The sequence below is a fragment of the Spodoptera frugiperda genome, chromosome 10 (assembly GCF_023101765.2).
Source record: "Spodoptera frugiperda isolate SF20-4 chromosome 10, AGI-APGP_CSIRO_Sfru_2.0, whole genome shotgun sequence".
NCBI lineage: Eukaryota > Metazoa > Arthropoda > Insecta > Lepidoptera > Noctuidae > Spodoptera > Spodoptera frugiperda.
The window spans coordinates 4,081,717-4,098,180 of NC_064221.1; the positions used below are offsets into that span (position 1 = coordinate 4,081,717).

General features: G+C 36.9%; 1 protein-coding gene across 2 annotated transcripts in view; it reads right to left on the reverse strand.

The window, feature by feature from the left end:
• Positions 1–16,464, reverse strand: part of LOC118277059 (RNA-binding protein fusilli) — a 105,659-nt gene that overhangs the window by 8,502 nt on the left and 80,693 nt on the right. Inside the window, exons 7-14 of one of the 2 annotated variants that reach the window (XM_035595718.2) lie at positions 15,290–15,400; positions 14,643–14,775; positions 13,310–13,447; positions 11,625–11,840; positions 6,532–6,699; positions 5,820–5,900; positions 5,347–5,463; positions 4,791–4,875 (exon numbers count right to left, since the gene is read on the reverse strand). In XM_035595718.2, coding sequence (XP_035451611.1) covers positions 4,791–4,875; positions 5,347–5,463; positions 5,820–5,900; positions 6,532–6,699; positions 11,625–11,840; positions 13,310–13,447; positions 14,643–14,775; positions 15,290–15,400 — 1,049 coding nt within the window. Of the gene's footprint in view, positions 1–4,167; positions 4,876–5,346; positions 5,464–5,819; positions 5,901–6,531; positions 6,700–11,624; positions 11,841–13,309; positions 13,448–14,642; positions 14,776–15,289; positions 15,401–16,464 lie in introns of those variants that run through there. The other variant, XM_035595717.2, reaches the window with a different exon arrangement.

The following is a 16,464-nucleotide window of genomic DNA, read 5'->3' on the forward strand; positions in this document are numbered from 1 at the left end:
TCACCCGGAAGTGTGTTAGTACAACATTTAGGACGATACTGTACTGTAGCGGAGACAGATCAAGCGATCGAGTGTTAGTCCAACCATTCCTTCACAAGTACCTGCTATCTACGCGACGAAGCTTTGATAGACTTGGACTATGAAACTGATTTTCCACATTACAATACTAATTTATTCATTAAAGAACATATTTTATTATGGGTAACTATAGGCACCTAAATGCAGACATTAGATATGATAAAAAATAAATCGTTCTTCATACCCAAAATAAAACTTTTGAAGCAACATAAATCGTAAGAAGAGAAAGTATTAGATGATGAAAAAATCAGATCCATTCCATTCCCGACCTTAGAAATAGTACATATAATAGACAATAGCACAACCACAAACCAGAGAAACTCGCAATTATCATCTAACATGTAAAGTAACCTTTTATTTCTAATCGCAATACACTATATTTATTCAACTAAAATTATAATAAAAAACCATCATGATGCTAACAAGATGAGACAAAAAACTCTGTAAAACGGAAAAAAAACTTAGTTCTATTCAATAAAACTACATTTGAAATATGATTTTCGGCTTCATAGTAGTCAAATTTTTAAGCGCATCGAAAAAGTTTGCGTTTTAGTAATTTTAATGGAATGATAACTGTAATCGAAACGCTTTGGCAGTTTAAATTGTGACCCGTGACGTATGTCTACATTATAACGAGCGGAAAATATCCAATATCCTCACACCACGTCCCCCAGTCACTACACACAAATATATTTCAATAAAATTTAGTGCAACAATTAAAAAAACATGTCTTTGTGAATAAAACATATAAATTACTTGTATAAGTCATGCACTAAAAATTATAAAAATACATCTTAAGTACAACAAATTCATAATTTTACTCCATAACGAAATAAAGTGAAGCGTAGATCTTTGAGATAGCAAGAGAAGAAGAAGCTGTGATATAAAGTTGCGTGTTAATGACTGGAGGAGACAGAACCCTTACCAAGACTGAACATGAACTTTAACTCATGATACTATGTAGGATTTGTTTACTACAAGTTATGGAAGCACAATGCATAGATGTAGCTCTAGGAAAGACTTAATATCGTCACTTTAGCGCCGTATTAGTAACTTACAAATGCATTTAATGCTAATTCAAGTGACCCATAGTACCAAGATAAAGTTACAACCGTGTACATAATTTTATGAAACAGTAACATATAGTTTCGCTAACGAAACTGATTTGTATCCGACCGCGATGTGCTTTGGAAAACTACGGAAGCTAAAATATCGGATTATATTTTGTCAACACGAGCCATGCAACCCTTTTCCTTAAATATAAGCGGTTCATGCTACACCCTTAATTTTTAATTGGATATACGACATGTTTTTGGTTTTATTACAGATATTATATAACGTGTGCAACACTTACCGTTTCTGATGGGTTTCATGCACATTTTCCATAACACAACCCGACGGATACACCATAATACAACAGTTTTTTATATAACCATTAATAAACACAGTATTGCATTGTAAATAGACTAAATCGTAATTCCAGCAACATGGATGTTTTAAAATAAGTAAAATATGTGAATTTTCTAATCCATTTTGTAGGAATTACGATAAGTAAATAATATTTAGAAATGACAGAACAAAGATTAGCCATTACACCGTGTATTGTGACTAAAGCCCCATACCTATATTTGTGATTATTGAGACAATGGCGACACCATATAAAATGACGTTAACTCTCAAGTATAAACTGTTCCATTATACAAATCACCCGATTTGGACTATATTCCCGAAATTATCCAGTTACAATGACATGAATATGTTTAAAATGACTTAAAAGACTTCATTATATGTATTTTCTATTGTAACGTAAATTTTCGGGAATATAAACCAAATAAGTAGCAGTAAATTATAATTTTAATGTAGACTATACTATGTGGTGTGAGGTACAGACGATGAGGTTAAGCTAAGTGATATAACCGTGGGTTATTTTGTGATTATAATATTGTAAAATCTGGACTGTATAAGGAGTAAGGAGTGGGATATTCTTAGGATTCCGCGGCCGTCCTAAAGTATTTAAAACGAACTTAAGTTTATATAAAATAATTTTTAAGATTTATCGAATGATTAAGATTTTTCACTAATTTCAAAATAGATCTTAATTTATAATAAATTAGATTTTTGTGTTTTATTGAATTTTAACGATTATTTTTACCGAACGGGCGTTTTTTTAAATAAGTACATCTGACATATAAAAATATTAAAAGCTGTTTTAGTTAAGATTTTAAATAGAAAAAAATGTATACACGACGTAATATATCTTTTAAATAAATCTAAAATATAATAATATATCATTATTTCCGCAAAAACTAAGTGTGAAGCCGATTTAATTCACGAAAAAAAATCAATTCATTTTGCATATGGTTTCAGAGTATGACTATGGTAGTAAAAACACTATAATTAAAAAAAACGTGTAAACTAAGCACAAAAGTGTACACACGCATTGTACTCAAACAAACAAAAACAAAACTTTAAGTAACTTAACATTTATAGAACTTAGAACTTAAATATAAGTCGCGAAGCAAATATACTGCAATTGCATCAATTACACATTAGGTACTTATAATTGGAATGTATTGATTTTAATATAGAAGTCAAAATACCTCAAAATTTCTAAAAAAAACTGAAAGAAATTTTTGAATTTCTTCTACGACAGATTTGCCGGATTTTTGCTTTGTCTTATCACATATCTTGACACGAGACAATATATTTTTAAAGTGTCTCATATAGTCAAGACGTAATAAAATGAATGAGGTAACTTGTGCTGGCGTCTAATGAATAAATTAAGTATCAGGAAATTTACATTTTTCTGCTATACTATATTCATTACTGTCGAGTAATATTTAGATGTATAAGTTGCCACATTTAGCTAATCTTTAACTAATATGAATAATTATTTCACTTTTGATTCAAGTGTTGTGTCTGCAATACATGAGCTTCTTACGACGATAAGTACCTAACACTTTCTCAGACTTTAAGATCAGCCTTCAAAAAATTGGCAAAACATTGTCTTTTCATAATGGAATGTGTAATATTTTAAAAATCACAACGACATCTAATCACACTGTTTGGGGCCGCCATATTGGAATTAGCATCTCATTTCAAATATCGAATGTTTTTTTGATATTTATTTTTTGTCTAAAGCAAATTTTAATTAGGTAGTTTGAATCTTTATTTTTTATTATTGGTAAGTTCCGATTAGTTTCTTCCTAAAATAAAACTTAAGTAGATATTGAATGACAGCCCCGGACTTAATAAAAACATAAAATAAATCGTACAACTAACTTGTCATTGATTAACAACCTCTGGTTCACTTATCCATAATTAAAAATATGAAAATGAGAGTTCAACAATATTTAAAGTCAAGTAATAAATTCAACAAGTATATTAAGTAAGTACTAAACCTATCAATATCGAGCTGCTTAATAACTGCCTTTATAGATTTTTAAACTTATTTTTGTAATAAATTCATGTTTATAACCTAAAAATATCGTAAAAGTAGCGAAGGCACTTCACACTCTTGAGCTTAATGTCGAATGTCATTTTATCTACCCTGTTTCTTGCCGAGTTAATGCCAAATACATTTTTATGCTATCATATTAAATCTGTCAAAGTATGGTAGATTATTTTTCCGCATTTTTTTCTGACATTTTTGTGACACGGTCTAGCTGTCATAACGCACACATAGCTGCGCAAAGCAAGGTTTTGCGACTTTAGTCTTATAATAATAAGGCTTTTAACAATTATTAGGTGTTATTATTTATTTTAACTATCATTTCCCCTCAGGTACTCTTGTTTTAGCTAGTTAGTTGACTATTGTACTCAGTTTCGTCACCCTTTTTACAAAATATAGCTTTAAAAGCTTTATAAACTACATTTTGTATAAAGAAGTGTGAGTTTAATGGTGTTAGTTTAGGAGTTTACAACTATATTTCTGCGTAACCTATCTATGGAAGTAGCAAGCCATTGTATGTATGTATAAGTGGATACCGCGAACCGGTAAAATCTGGACATAGCGTTGATGTTTGTACACGTGGTGGTGCAGATGAATAATACTCAGATATTTTACTTTGCGGCGCTCAGATATTTTTTTTCTAGTTTAAGGAAAATTTTAAAACGCGGCGTTTAAAACACGTAGTTAATTCGGCATTTGTAAGGCATCTGTGTAAGTTAAACGCCCGGGTAGTAGGGGTATGTGGGGAACATGGACAGCGTGGGGAAAGGCGATGTCATGGTGCCCGGCAGCGCCGCAGACAGCGCGGACCCGTACCCAGCCGGCAAGGCAGTCGGCAGCGCCGTCGGCAGAGTATTGTACGTCGACAACATCGGACTGGTGTTCGCGTACGAGAATATAGGAGCCGACGTGCCATAAGAGAAAACAGGCAGAGATAAAGCAGGCGTCATCTGCGGCGGCATGGCATACGGCCTCTTTGCCGGCGTCGCCTCTGTGGGCTGGAACGCGCGCTCATAAGACCGTTTGGTTGGCAGCATTGTTTGCTGTTGTATCATCTGCGACATTTGGGGGAGTTGGTAGGCCTGGGCAGTGGGCGTCTGTGAGCGGACGGCCGCGTAGGTGGGGAGGATGGGGACTATGGGAGGGCGGAGTGAGGCTAGGAGGAGGTTCTCGTGCTGGCGCGCGAGGAGGCTCTGGTGCGCGATGTGCTGCGCGAGCAGGCGGGGCGCGGGCGCGGGCGGCGGGGGGGACACCAACGTACCGGGAGACAGCACCTTCGGGGACGTCGCCGGCGTCACGCCGCCCGTCAGCACCAGGTTCATGTCGTCGCCGGAGCACTGGAACACCTGCGCCACGGAACGGTGTTACTCACTTAACATTCTCTCATGAAGCAAGAAAGAAAGAGATAAAAATTTATTTCTCAGAATGTAGGCAAATAATAAAAAAATAGTTTAAGTCCTTAGGACAAAATTAAATAGGGATTAAGTATTAATTAATTATACCTACAATGAACAGAAATATAGAACTCATAAATCAAAGACAAGAAATGCAAAACTACGGTTTAGGTCGATTTGCACAAAGGATAAAACAAAATAAAATTAATAAGTCCATAATTGACCAGTTCCTGAATTTCAGAAGGCACCAGCCAACTAAGGAAGACAGCTTCAGCCTTTTTAATAGAACAGGGACCTTGGTCTGCTATTACAATTGTGTCAGAATGATCGATCATTGAGCAGTGCAAGAGGGACGGAGCTATACAGCCTACATAGCTCCGTCCCTCTCTTGCACCAGGCCCCAGGTACTGCAAATGGCCGTACCTCAATGTACCGCTGCTTTTTGCCGAAGGTCATGTATCGATGGTGTTTCTGCTGCGCGCACAGGAAGGCGCTCGCTTCGCTGTCCATCTGGATGAATGCTTCGCCGCTGGGGTGACCCTGTCATTAAATACAATAAGGTTTTAGTTAAATTAGTATCGTATATAAGTATCTAAACCATTAACATTAGAACTTAAGACGGGATATTTACCATGCTTATTTATGTCTATGATCATGGCGCTTGCAACAGTGCCGAAATATCGGAAACTCATAAACATGGTAAATATCTCGTCTTAAGTTCTAATATAGGTACCTAAGTCTTAGTGACCATGTCAGTTTAAAAACTTATATCTAAACCATTCATTATTTTCACATAACATTTTTCTTTTCCTCTCCGCTCATTTCAGGACAAAATCCGTCAAAATCAGTCCAGCAGTTCAGGCATAAAAGTGCAACAAGCAAGCAGAGCGACTAACCTGAGCATTGTATACCATGTGCACGCCTTGCACCACTATGTTCTTGGCGAACTCGTCCAAGAATGTCAGTATGTGTTCCACCTGGAAGTAGAATTAATAGATATAACTTTACAAGACCCTTGTTTAGATTTGCCAACGCAATTTCTGCTGGAATCTTTTGATACTAAAATTTGCAGTCCGAGATCATACTTCTGGATTGAAAACCTCAGTAATAGATTGTCGATCACGATGTCATACACCTCTATTACACGATAATTATAACATAACTGGTGAAAATTAAGTGGATGTTTGTAGTGGGTATGTACCTACTACGTTAATATATTTTACTCTCCAAGGACAGTTTTAAACAGCGAAGCTAAGGTTTATGTTGAAAGGATCTGTTTTTTTATGGTATAAGCCGATAAACGATCAAACGGATCATCTGGTGGTAAGTAATCGCCGCCGCCCATGGACACCTGAAACACCAGAGGCATTCCAAATGCGTTAACGGCCTTTGGAGGTTAATCATTTCCGGATTGTTGGAGATTCGCCATTCAGGGATTCAAAGGGGGTTAATTGGGCCTCCGGTAACCTCACTCACACAACGCAAGCATTGTTTCACGTCGGTTTTCTGTGAGGCCATGGTATCACTCCGATCGAACCGGCCCATTCGTGCCGAAGCATGGCTCTCCCACACTTAAAATGCTTACTCCAGATTCATCAAGTTACTTACTTGGGCCTCATAAGGCAAGCCCCTTAGTCGGACGCAGTCCTTGGCAGTTCCAGATGTGATGACATGCTGTGGCACTAGGGCTACAGGCAGGAGACCTTCGGCAGGAGTGGGGGCCGTGGAAGGCGTGCTGGACTGACTCGTACGGGTCTCCAGGGACCTATTTAAAACCTGCGGATGAAAGGACCATAGTTAGACTTTCGAGTATTTTTACAATGAGATTTTCTTTTGTGTTTTTTTATGGAATAAAATTGTGTGGCATTGGTGATTGAGTATAGCGTCCTTAACAGTGCTGAATAAATATTGGTGATTGTATTTATAAGTCAATTGTTTATGTAAGTTCACTTGATTATGTTTATCCAAGTTAGTTCAAAAGTATGTCATGTAGGTATTAACATCAAGTACGAGACATAATAAAAAAAATCGTTGAATCTATATATTTTGTGCATTACAATATGTACATATCATATAGATATCTTTTGAATTACATCCAAATAATAATAATTAATCAGGCATGAGTAAGCAAATTTTTTAATTTTATTTTATCGTAGAATTAGATGATTATAAGTGTTTTAGATAGATATCACTATATCGGTATTAGGTAGGAAATTAATTTCTAAACACTATGAAGATAGAATAGTAATTGGCATCGCCAAGATTAGTTTTGACTCATATTTTCGCCGATCATAGATGGCGCTGCGGTATTTTTAAGGCGTACTATTGTTTTTTTATGTAACTTTACTTATAATATTACTTAACCAGTACTAACTGTTTACTATATTATGCTAAATCAGTAGGTTTGACATCTAGTAGAAAATTACTTAAGTTATTACTTTTCATTATTTTTCTTTGCGAGTGACACCGACGGTAACAGCTAGTTTTCTATTAATTATTGTTTGTTTTGTTAAGATTTCCTAGTCATTATGACCATAAAACATTAATAAATGGGACTTAAAATTTACTCAAAATGATTCAATTAATAATATTGTATATCTGTCAAACATTATATGTAACAAGCGGTATTTGTGCAAAAAAAAAAACAAATCCGCGTCGATACACGTGTCGTCAAAAGGCCTTGTGCAATGCGGAACAAATCGTCGCAAGCGCATCGGACTAACGGGCACTTAAACCTATGTACTTACCGTATGTACCAAGGGCAGGCTAAGACAAAAATGTTTCATGAAATATTGTGTAAAGATTTTGTTATACTTATATAATATTACAGCATATATTACCTATATATTATATTATATACTAATTTATACACATTTATGTATACTATAATGATATATAAATCCCATTTTGTTTTGGTTCATTAACTTCATTGTAATAATTTGATAAATAATGTTTTTTTAACAAACGTGTTGTGTCGTGGATGTGTTTACAAATATACTAGACCCGAAACAATCAAACTTTCTGGATCTGGATCACCTCGAACTGGAGTCCGTGCGGGAATGATCCCGCACGGACTGTTTGTGTCCGGCTGCCGCACAACGTGTACCTGGTTATTAAACCCGGTTATTAAAACCGCAACAACCGTGCAGTCAGTTCTGTTTGCTTTTAACTATTCTGCACGTATACTCTATGTTTGGCTATCTAATGAAAGTTAGAAATACGAACTTCTTGTAAATAAGTGTCTGTTTCTTTATTTCGTACCTAAAGGCTACAAGTAGTCTACAAGACCAAATGCTTCACCCATCTTAGAAATTGAACCTTGAACCGTCTTAGAACAAAATTGTTACAAAATCCTTGACTATCTAACCTGTACCACAGTATCAAGCGTAATATTTTCAAATAACATCGTTTACCATAAACCGCCGTTTGCACGCGATTGTTTGTGGTTAACTCTGTGGTCTATGATTGCCGTATTATGGGCACAGATAACACAAGGGCTCAGTAATTGTTCTTTGCGATCGTGGATAGACGCCACTCAAGGCGAAATTTCAATGAAACATATACCTATATAAAAATGAATTTCTGTTCTTTACTATCGCTAAAACTTGTAAATGGCTGGCCCGATTTGGCTAATTATGATTTTTTGTGAACCCTATGAACCTATGAACCCTAAGAACCCTATGTACTTTTGGTCCGCTGTGGTAGTATATATGATACTAGCAATCGCGACCTCGACTTAATTACTTATTATCTTAAATTAACCAGTTTAATCGATTTTAAACCTTAATTCACATCCACAGACTATTAGTGGCCACTGCTGACCAAAGCCTCTTCTCGCATGGAGATTAAGGTTTTTAACATTAAACTTGCCATTCGTAGGTTTCGAAACCGCGCTCTCGTCCATGAGGAGTGGACGTCTTAAACCTAGGGTAACCACGACATCAAACCTTAATTACTTTGAAGATAAAGTCGAAAATTGAAGAACAACAGAATGGATACATTAGGTTTCTACATATAAGGACCATGTCATAATAGCTGATTATGAATTTTCTAATTGAGATCCTAGGTAACCTAAGCAAGTACTAAGTACACAGGTACTTAGTTCAACGTTCAATGTTATCGTAAAGAGCACGTAGCGTAAATTCTAGATAAAGTTAGGTAACTGTGTCGTTGATTGAGTCGCGAGTGCAACTGCCGAGTAAGAAAAACCTCGTTTCTCGGGTCGGGCAAATTGATATTGGGTGTTTAATACTTCCAGTGATAAGTATAGAAACTGGAATTGTGGTTGAAATGTGATAATGTGTTTGCCCTCTTTCACGTGTGTCCATGGACACCCAAAATATCAAAGGTGTTACAAGTGCTTTACCGGCCTTTAAGGGGGGTTAGGAATTTAAGGGTTGTTGGAGAATACGATTGGGAAGGGGGTAATTGTTCCTCCGGTAATCTCACTTACACATTAAAACACAACGCAAGCGTTGTTTCACATCAGTTTTCTGTGGGGCCGTGGTATCACTCCGGTTGAGCCGGTCCATTCGTGCTGAAGCATGGCTCTCCCACACTACTCTCTTACACACTTAGAAATTCTCAATCATCTAGTTATTCTACAAAAAAACAAATGAGAGCTAGGTAGCTACTTTAGAGAGTACTGAATCTACTTAAATATAATCAACTTTAACTAAGCGTTGACTTATAACCGTTATAATAAGTACAATGTTATCTTGAATGGTAGAAATTAGCAGCGTACGCATTAGGCGGCTGCCGCCGTACCTACCTACCTTTACTGCATATCATTGTTACTTACAATCTGATTCATTAGTGCAACTCGCGTTATATAATTATAAGGAATTTTATTTCATGAAATCGGAATCTTTACTTATCAACGCTTAGGAGGCAAACGAGCAGACGGATCACCTGATGGTAAGCGATCAGCGCCGCTCATGGACACCCACAACACCAGAGGATTAACTGGTGCCGACAGAGCCAGTGATGATTTGACAACCCGCTTGGGTGAGGCGAGAGAGAGTGTCAGACTCTTACTGACTAAAAACCACCCCGTTTCTACTCCTGCTTCAAATCGGAGCCCCGGTAACCTGTTATGTTTTGGTGGCCCGGAGGTTTAAGGCGCCAGCTTCTCATGTAAGAGACTGCGAGTTCGAAACCTCCCAACGGCAAATACCAATGTGATATTTTCCGAGTTATATGTACATTCTAAGATTATTTAGACACTGGCAAACGGTGAAGGAAAACATCGTAAGGAAACCTGGGCTTATAATTTCTAATTATAAGTTTGAAATCGCCAACCTGCATTGAGCAAGCGTGGTGATTAATGATCAAAACCTTCTCCGTGTGAGAAGAGGCCTTTGGTCAGCAGTGGCCACTAATAGGCTGATGATGAAGTATTTATGATGCATTTTATTCACATATTCTAAACAGTTAAACATTGTAGTCTTAAGGTTACTGTATAAACTATTAAATATCATTCTATTGGTCTTTGTGTTTCAATGTATGCGAGCCAAAAGGTTATCAGCAGTAATGTATAGATAGTAGATTTGAAGGGGACTTCCTAGCGTGTTTGTTTCAGTCCTTTCTTGTTATGTAAACTATATATGAAGACGTTTGATATTAGAATTAAATATACATACGTCATACCTAGTACATACCTACATACATAAATCGGGATCTATATATAAAAATCTATGTAGTCCGTATATATTACGTATACGTATATAGTAATATTACGTAATGAAAACACATTAGACACGTTTTTTTTAAATAATTACCTATAAGATAACAATACTTAGATAAAACGAATCAAAGTTTAGGAAAGGAAGCAAATACGTCATTTCTACGTACAAAATGTACCTAGAAGTGACATTTCAAATCGATATATCTTAAAAAGTATTTGTTTCCGTAAGAAAATAAAAATACGTGTCTAATATTATAAAACAATCTACAAGACGGACAGTAAAAAAGAAATTAGTCATCTACCCTACATGTAGCGAGATTGTTCCATCGAGCAGCAACTAATTGATTAAATTGTGCAGTTAATGACATTCCTAATTCCTATGCCTAATCGATAAAGTTATTAGGTGGTAATACCTTAATGGAATATGGAAAATATTCGTTGTAATCAATTATTATTAATGTGCCTATCAGTCATTTGACTATTGCCTGTTACTAAGTAAGTAGCTTTGTAGCACCGTAGCAAGCCTAGAAGTACTTTATAAAAATAAATTCAATTAATGTTTTATTTTTACTTCTTAACCGTTTATTTACCAATCCTTAAATTTTGTATAATATGTAGGGACAGTATACCAAAAATGATAATACGCTTAGAAATCTTCGTTACTGTTCGGCAACAGTCGTATCTCCGAGCGTTGGAAGACGATATGTATATAGAGTGGTAAGTGCATTTTCTTCATGCATAATTTAGTAGAATTATGTGTTTGAAAACGAAATCGATTATGTTTGTAATCAAAACCAAGAAGGGTGTGTAATATTAGCTCTATATATTATGTTGTTTTTAAAGACTACGTTTGTCCACCATACTATAATTCCACATAGAGTGGTATAAGCGCGCTACCTGCTCATGAGAAAGAGTTCCCCTGTCACTCGAAACTAGTAGAGACTTTCTCAATACATTTACGCCAGTAAACCATTATAGTACGTTAATTTAGGTACCTAGTTTCTTTATCCCTTACCTGTTGAACTTCAGCAGTTGTAGACCGGAACAGCTCGATGTACCGGGCTCCTATGGACTTGCGATGTCGAGACAAGGCCTTGGGCGCGTCGTCCTCTTTAGCAAAGAGCACGAAGGCATCGCCAGTGGCCCTGCCATCAGCTCGACGCACGAACAATACTCCTTCCGCTCCATCCAGCACCATCACCGGGTTCTCGCCCGTTGAGAAAAAGTCCAGCTGCAAATTGTAAAATTCGTGTCAAGTTAATTTGAGCTTTTTTTGTATTTGATTAGAGTGTGAATTCTAATTGGGTTTTGTTAAAAACAGACAAAGTATCTCCCTTAGTCTTCTCTGTAGGTCAGGCCAGGGTTTCCCAAGCTATGGGTCGCAACACATTGAAGGGTCGCTAGCGAATTTTAGTGGCTTTTAGAATATCTGTAGAAAGACATACCAAACAACCGTTTTGTATTGTATTTTTCATATTGGTAATGGTTTAATTCCCTGAAAGTAGGTCCTGAGTTTAGGAACTTAATTTAGACAGGTCGTAGTCCAGACAACTTTGGGGACTACTGCGTTAGGCCGAAGAATATATGACACATTAGGATTTTTTCACGCATCGTGTAAGAGTATCCACCCAAACCCAGCATTTAATAATTGTAGATCATATCAAATCTTGATCCGTGCGCTATTTGCACCAGTGACCCATAACCACAAAAATTAGAGCAATGTTAAAGAAAAATATTCCAATTACTAAATGTGAGAATGTTTAGTTGTTGAACCTACAAGAGAAAATTCACATTTTTCTAAGAATAAAAATGATAATTCTCAAATAAAGTCGCAGGGCGTAACTAGTAACAAAATAGTATTAATAGCAAAGCTTAGATAAGTAGTTTTAACTCCTATTCCTAATCATGACAACCTAACCTATAGGTTACAACGATGTGACGTGGCATAAAATTTGTCAACATTATTTTTTATCTGTTATTGTTCAGACGCCTTCTGATTGGTCGACAGATTTGCTACGTCATTTGTTTAGAACTTACGTTTGCGAATATGTTTGTGTAAAGAATAAATAGAATATATTTTCGTTAGTAAGTATTTGTAAGCACTTTTATAAAACAACAATATTTTTTTAATGAATTACCTAGCTGTTTTATATCTTCAAGCTTTAAATCAATACTAACTCATGCACACAAAAGAATATCTGCCGCACTCAGAGACATTTAATGATTACTTAAACCATTCCTTAGTAACGATTTTGTATCGAAAACAATTGCTAAAGACTGGGATATGTTATCATTTAATGTCTCTAAGTATGACAGTAAGGACCAGTTTGGTCCTTCTATACGCGACGCGAGTAAAGATTGTATTCCTTACTACATTAGACTCATTATAGTATAACCTACTGCGAAAAATGAGTCTTACATCTCATATTATACTACTCAATTCCACTTTGCAATAGCCTTCCATCCATGAATACAGTAAAGATAAAATGTTTCCACAGACGTCGCGGCAGACCCAAAAGGAGATGGTGGGACGAACTCGACATCTATGACAAGGATTGGCCGCAAAAAGCTTTAAACAGAGAGGAATAGAAGGAGGGTAGGGAGGCCTTTGCCCTGTAGTGGGACGATCATGGCTGAAATCTAAATCTAAATCTAAAAAAAAATTTGATAAATGTGCCCAAAAGGACCAGTTATACTCACAACTTGTTGAGGTGTAGCATCGTAGGGCAGTCCTCTCATCCGCACGATGACCTGAGCTCCTCGGGATAAGAAGGCAGCAGCCTCGCACGTGGCGCCCCCTGCCACTGACAGGAAATCCTCGCCACTTGCACGGTACACCTGGATGAGAGAAAATAGTATTACAAGTTATTATTGAAATGGTGAAGCTCATAAGGAGCTATGTAGGCAGATAGGTATCCAACAGGTTGGCCTAGTGGGTCTTTTATTGGGTAGTATCCTCGGTCAAAAATAAATTATTACAACTTTTCAATACAATAAAATATTCAAAAATAATCACACTCATTCATAAATTTGATGAACTACTTAATTTTCGATTTTTTCTAGCTAAATTTCTAGAAATAAGTCTGCTATTTGACGTAAAAATCTGATGACGTCATAATAGAGTATTTCATACAAAATTAATAGAAAATATCGTTTTTGACGTTTCGAAAAAAGTATTGAATTTGACTAGTAGGAAACTAGCCTATTAGTATATTTAGAAGTAGAAATAATTTATTTTAAGCTGAGAAAACATTAATTTGTCTCATGGTGCCGTTTCATAGTTCTTGATATCCCTACAGATTATTTGTTTGTGTAGTAATAAATTTTGAATGAGTGCGACATTTTCTTCCTCGCTTATACTAAAGATGCCTAACTTAATATTATTGTTATTAATTTGTAAGGTTAATTATTGCTCTAATCAGCACCTTTTTTTTGACAGCGCAGATTTTGTTTACTTATCTCTGTCAAAAAATGTGTCAAAATGATCAAGGCTAAAGTTGATAACTCTATCTTAATGTGCTATGTGCTGCCGCATGGTTACTAACGTGACTGTCGAGCACAAAGTTCTGGGTTTGATCTTTTTTCTATTAATGATACAAAAACCTGCCAAAATTAGGTAACTTTCTGAAGGTACTCTAGTGGACTACAGCAGGCTTAACCACAAGCAAACCGACCTTCACCACATTTTTTTTACATTTGATGGGTCAACGTTTGGCCGCTATCTTACCTGATGGTAAGTGATGATGCGGCCTACGATGGAGCACGTCTGCCCATAAGCAACCTATTCACTCTGGCTTTGAAGACACCCAGGTTATACTCATCAGGAAACACAAACTCCAGCAAACAATTCCACTCTCTAGCAGTGCCCACAAGGAAGCTTGAAGCGAAGCGCTATATGACTACAATACAAAGTCAACCTTACTGCTTTTATTTTAAAGTCCAAATCCCATTCAAGTTACTCACATTACAGTAGCTCATTATGAAAATTCTTAAAGGATTTTCAACCCTATAAACTAAAGAATAAAGTCCTTACCTCAATGTACCGTGAGCCGATATGGTGCTTATGTCGTTTGAGCGCCATGTCCCTGTGTTCCTGAGACACGAACCGCACCAGCGCTTCGCCGTTACGTCTCCCTTGAGGCGAGAGGCACAGAGCTACTCCACCCCTGCGGAATTAAAAAAGCATTATTAGAATATGTACAATTACTCATACTTATATCAGTCCGCAGCTGAACAGCAGTAAACATCTTCTGAAGGCTGATTGCCAAATCAGCCAGTTGAACTACCTTTGTAAGGTCCTCAAACCTTTGAATCTTGCGTTTCACTTGCCGAACTATTTATTACACGGTACACGGTACTTATAAAAAATAATAGTATTTCAAGAAAAAGAGGTGTTAGATTACAATTTCACTTCTATCACATGAACATTTTAGGAGCCTTTACACGTTGAAAAATAGGACATTTATGACTCTGTACTTATTCTAGTCTATTTGACCTTATTTATTCTGGTCTAGGTATATATCATTTACCGGGGCCACTGGAGAGGTTTTAGTGAGGTAAAAATCCCACACTCCCTAGTCTTTTCCCCAAAAAGCTAAGCGCCTTTTGTAGGTTTCCCCCGGTCAAAAAAAAGGTACCTATATATTAATTTGGATATGACAGACATATGTAGATACTTACTTTGCAACATTGAGACCTCTGAAGAACTTGGCGATGTCTTGGTCGGAAGACTGCCAGGGCAGACCACGGGCGCGCACTATGCAGTTACCATCTATTTCATCGTCTTTTGAGCTGCAACAAATACAGAGAACAGGTTAATTAGGTTAAAGACTACACAATATGTTTGGACAACATATCACACAAGACAAGACAATTTACTGGTGTCCAGAAATACAAGTCTCGGCTTAGTTTTGGAACAGTCTCCCACAAATTAATATGTATTGTACTACTAATTTATATGTGTAGGTAATGAGTTAGTATTTTACTATTGATGGAAGAATACTTAACATTTATTATTGTAACAGTGAAAAATGGAAGAAAGAAACGTTTCTGGGAACCAAAGTTTTTTGGGAGATTGACCCAAAGGACCATTTTCTGAACACATGTTGTAACGTAGGAAAAGTCATGCTTTTGAGTTCCTGGGAGATAACACCCACTACTTATCGGTGACATTATGGAGCAGCAAAATGCCACACACTTCAACCTCAAATGCTCAAAGCTTTGTTTTGAGCCTTCGCCTAAGAGGTCTCGAAGGCTCAAGGCTCTTGGCTGAGCAAGAGCTTGGCAATCCTTCTTACGGCTATTCGACCAACAAGTCAATAGGACGTCTAGCACTATTGATACGTAAGTAAACACGGGCTCCAATAAGCAATATTGTTATCTGTAGGTACTAGGTACCATAAAGTAGAACATAATTACCGACCACTACATAATATGTATACAAAATTATAACAATGTCTATTGTAGTCGGAATACACTGATTACAGAACTATTATTGATACTACTTAGTTTTCTTTAAGGTAAGCGTCCACAGACCCGCATCGCACGCATCGGACGGTGCGCCCACACTGGCGAATGCACGCATTCCGTGTGATGCCGCATTCTATCTACGCATTAAGTGTGAGAGAGAGTGAGAGAGCCATGCTTCAGCACGAATGGGCCGGCCCGACCGGAGTGATACCACGGCCTCACAGAAAACCGACGTGAAACAACGCTTGCGTTGTGTTTTGTTGTGTAAGTGAGGTTACTGGAGGCCCGATTACCCCCCTTCCTAATCTTCTCGATTCCCCAACAATCCATAAATTCCTAACCCCCAAAAGGCCAACGCACTTGTAACGCCTCTGGTGTTTCAATTG